At 40.6% G+C, this 4,069-nt stretch overlaps 1 protein-coding gene across 1 annotated transcript; it reads left to right on the forward strand.

Moving 5' to 3' along the window:
* The first annotated feature begins 1,700 nt into the window (after nucleotides 1-1,700).
* LOC103720968 (LEAF RUST 10 DISEASE-RESISTANCE LOCUS RECEPTOR-LIKE PROTEIN KINASE-like 1.2) lies at nucleotides 1,701-2,695 on the forward strand. Its single transcript, XM_008810951.3, has 2 exons — nucleotides 1,701-2,406; nucleotides 2,577-2,695. Exons 1-2 carry the CDS (start codon nucleotides 1,701-1,703, stop codon nucleotides 2,693-2,695), a joined length of 825 nt encoding a protein of 274 aa, XP_008809173.3.
* Nucleotides 2,696-4,069: the final 1,374 nt, after the last annotated feature.

Below are 4,069 nucleotides of genomic sequence, written 5' to 3' on the forward strand. Positions count from 1 at the left end.
GCCCCATCACGGGCTGGAAATGTGATACTATCGATCAGCCTGTCACGGGTTGAAAATGTGATACTATCGATCGCCCCATCACGGGCTTGAAATGTGTACTATCGATTGCCCTATCATGGGTTGGAAATCTGATACTACTGATTGCCCCGTCACAAGCTAAAAATGTGATACTATTGATTGCCTTGTTACGAACTGGAAATGTGACTGGTATTTGGCCCAAAGTCAAAAAGATAATTGATCCGAATCAAGTTAAAAAGGAATGGAATAAAAAGCATTGAAAATACTATTGAATATTTATGAAATATCATATGATATATCACTCTTGAGTGACTGGATTTCTATTGAATTTTGATATACATATTTATACTGATTATTTGAGCATTATTGATAGTCGGTTTGTAATTTCATTATGTGTGCAACGATTTCTTACAGTTTTCAAACTTATATTATTGTTATGTTGGTGTGGACGTGTGAAAATTCTTACTGGGTTGTAAAGCTCATAACCTCTTTCTCTTTCTCTTTTTTAGAGTTGCAGGTTGCATAGTACATGCTATGGTTGAGATCACGAGTGGAGGAATGATTAGACAGAGCATCACTGATACTGGTTGGATGATCAAATTTTGTAATCAGACAAATTTTGTTGTTTGGAATGAATTAAAATTATTATTATTCAATAACATTGAGGTTGTAATATATTTTTAGGCCTTGCATTTTTTTTAATGCTTTGTTCTAGGAATTGTGCGGCGTGTCGCGAGCTGGACCCAGGTGTTGGATTTGGGCGTGATAGTGGCGGTCGTGAGGAGGGTGTGGAAGTAAAACAAGGCCAATGAGGTAGATGGAGGACGTTATCAGAAGGTCCCCCACGCCTCGGCCTACGAGTGACCAGCGGCCAGAGGCACGGAGAGAGGTAGAGCCGTAGAGGCAAATGTGGGGTCTTGGTTGAGATGCGATCTCTCTCCTTGGAATCGAGGCTACATTGACTGAAGCCTAGTATTTTCCACTCCTTTTGGGATCCTTCTGGATAGCGTGGCATGCAACGGAGAGCTTTCTACATGATATATGATGCATTACAGTGGACCCTCTGTAGATTTTTTATTCTATGATCTGCATCCACACAAAATTTGAAGCAGATACTGTTCAAAAATCCTGCAAGAACGTGTGGACTGAATCATATCGGATTAGATTTTGAAGAAGTGTCTGCATTCTGTCATGCGCCATATCGTCCTTAATTTGGCTTCCGTGGAGGATCATTTTGTTTCTGCATTAGTTTAAAACGGTGATTTGAAAGCAGAACAGGGGCAGAAATTTCTTGCTCGGTTGTCCGAGCTTTCCCTTGTCTCGTTTAAACTCTTCCGGGCAGCGCGCTGAATATCCGTATCTAACCTGTATCTCTAAGTCCAAATATTGACTCTAACTGGTCCACATCTTACGCCAAGAAGACGACCGTTCCACATTCCTCTAGCACAACTAGCCCTCACCAAACGAAACCATTATTGTTTATGAACGAAAACAGCGTTCTTTTCCCAAAGAATACGTACTACAGTCCCTAGTCCACCCTTTTCCTTCCTACCTACCTCCACCGAGCAATATAAACATTTTTTCTTTTTAATGCAAGAGCAATATAAACATTTTTTTTGATGCAAGAGATACATAAATATTTTACTCCACTCTCTTCTACTTCAAACTGCCTCTCCTCCACAATGACCTGGGTAGCATTCCCCTCATTCTTCCTCCTCTCCTCTGCACTAGGAGCAACATTAGCTGCCAGCCAATGGACAGGCCCTCGGATGGAGGACTGTGAGCCAAAAATTTGCGGGCAAACAAACGTCTCATACCCATTCTGGCTCCCCGGACGACAACCATCCTACTGTGGCTTTCCCTCCTTCAGCCTTACGTGCGACAACAACGTGCCCACCATCCAAATATCCGGTCAAGATCATTACATCCAGAGCATCTTCTATCAGAACCAATCCATGTTGGTTGCCAACGCCGAATACGTAGATGACAGTTGCCCAGTTGCCCATCTAAACCTCTCAGTTGATCCCAAATCATTCACCATCAGCTCGGCCAATAAGGCTCTACTCTTCTCTTATTGCCCAGAACCACCGCCGAATCAGTATAGAGTACCTTGTGCTTCTACCAATACTTCTGTCTTTCTTGGTGGTAGCATGATGCCTAGCCACATAAATTTATCAAGCCAATGTGATACTGTCGTTGCACCAGTCTTGGCCTATCCAGGAGCTAATAGTAGCGATTATGCGACCCTTCTGAAGAACGGATTTCTTTTGGACTGGACAGTCACCGATTGCACAGAGTGCGCAACAAGTGGAGGCAAGTGTGGGTATGCGAACACGACACAGCAATTTATCTGCATCTGTGCTGATGGAGCTCATTCCACAATCTGCAGTAAGTCTTCTGTCCTAGATTCCTAAAGAGTTCCTCTACCATAACTATGAAGCAACGATATCCTGCATGTACTTAAGAAGAGCACTTCCAGGAAATGTCATCAAAAAAGTTCGGTTGTATCAATTGAGTCCATGATGATATCTTCAAGTTCCATTGTTCTGTGCTTCTAGGCTTGCTGCCTAATATCAAGAATCTTGCAGCAGTTATGAGATTCCAGTTGCCAGAGTTCTCATTCATCTCCTTGGAGGGAGTGAGGATCTGCAATTGTAGACCTTCTTCTGTTAACTGAATCCCCCGTTTTTAGGTCCAGTTTTCCTGCATCGCTTCTTCGATGTTGTGTGTCAGTTCCTGCATGTTGATGCTCCACTGAGGCCTTCTTCTTACTACTGTCCTCCCTCTCACATGATGCTCCTTAGGATTACCTTAATATTTTTCCCTTTTTTTTCTTTTCTTTTTAAAGAAAATTGCATACAGCACCACTGTTTCGTAAGGGTGGAGAAAAATCCCTTGTAAACAGCGCAAAAAAAAGGAAAAAGACACTAAAGAAATAAACAAAAAACAAAAGAAAGTAGAAAAGAGAGAGACGGAACAAAGAAGCAGATCGCGTGGAGTTGGAATGAACAGGCTGATCGGATTGAGACGCACAACATGGCCTCTCACTTCAGCCAAGATGTTCTGACTTCTCTAGCAGCCCTCTTGCAAGGGTCTTGAATGAAATATAGGAGAGCAGGTCAGGGTTACAGAATCTGCACCAACCAACCGATCTAATTGATCCAACTCTTTTTATTTTTGAGAAGAACAGTCAAATTGATCCAACTAATCTTTTGTTTCGCTTTCTTCCATTGCTTGTATGCCTCCCAAAGAGTGACAATAATTTCAACAAACTACAGAAGCTCAAATCTAGTCCATCTATCCATGACCATCTTGAGCAAATTGCATTCTAGATGAATTATTTGATAAAGTCAATGGTCTCTGACGTTTGGTTGGAATACCAGATTATAATGCCCGAGACCGTTAACATAATTTTGACTTCTTTGAATGTAGAATTTATGCGATTTGGAGTTTACCTATGTCAAGAAGCAATTTCTTGTTCATTAATTCAGAACAACAGGGTGGAGTCTATAAGAATTAAATTGGGAGAATGCACAGTCTTACCAGTAATTATGGCCCTCTTAACTGTAATATTTAAGTAGAAATTTAAACAGAAACAGGCTGCCCTCTTTATGGCTGTAATATGGAATCTATTTCTTATCTTTTCATTAGATGAAATCTTGTCTAAATGTTTACTTTACTTCCTCCACATTCCATCAAAAAGAAATTTAAACAAAGCCATAAATTCAATCCTCTAAAACTTTATCGCTGAACAAGATGCCTCTGAAACGAACCTTAATCTGCACCCTCTTTAACTCTTCCAGGTCCTTTTCCCTCTTTGTTTAGGTTACACAGACTAAGTATTGACACCATTTTCATTAGTCTTTGATCTAAGGATGAAATATTGGTTTGACCAGCGTAAGATCAAATAGAACAACAAGATATTAAAAAAGTTGATGGGTGGCATTATGGATCCCATTTTACACTACAAGAGAGAAAAAAATTAAATGGTAGCCAAAATTTTGTAGTTACGTTACTAGAACTTTCAAGTCTTCAATCCTTACAATTAAGA

Source organism: Phoenix dactylifera, chromosome 8 (assembly GCF_009389715.1).
Source record: "Phoenix dactylifera cultivar Barhee BC4 chromosome 8, palm_55x_up_171113_PBpolish2nd_filt_p, whole genome shotgun sequence".
NCBI classification, from domain to species: domain Eukaryota; kingdom Viridiplantae; phylum Streptophyta; class Magnoliopsida; order Arecales; family Arecaceae; genus Phoenix; species Phoenix dactylifera.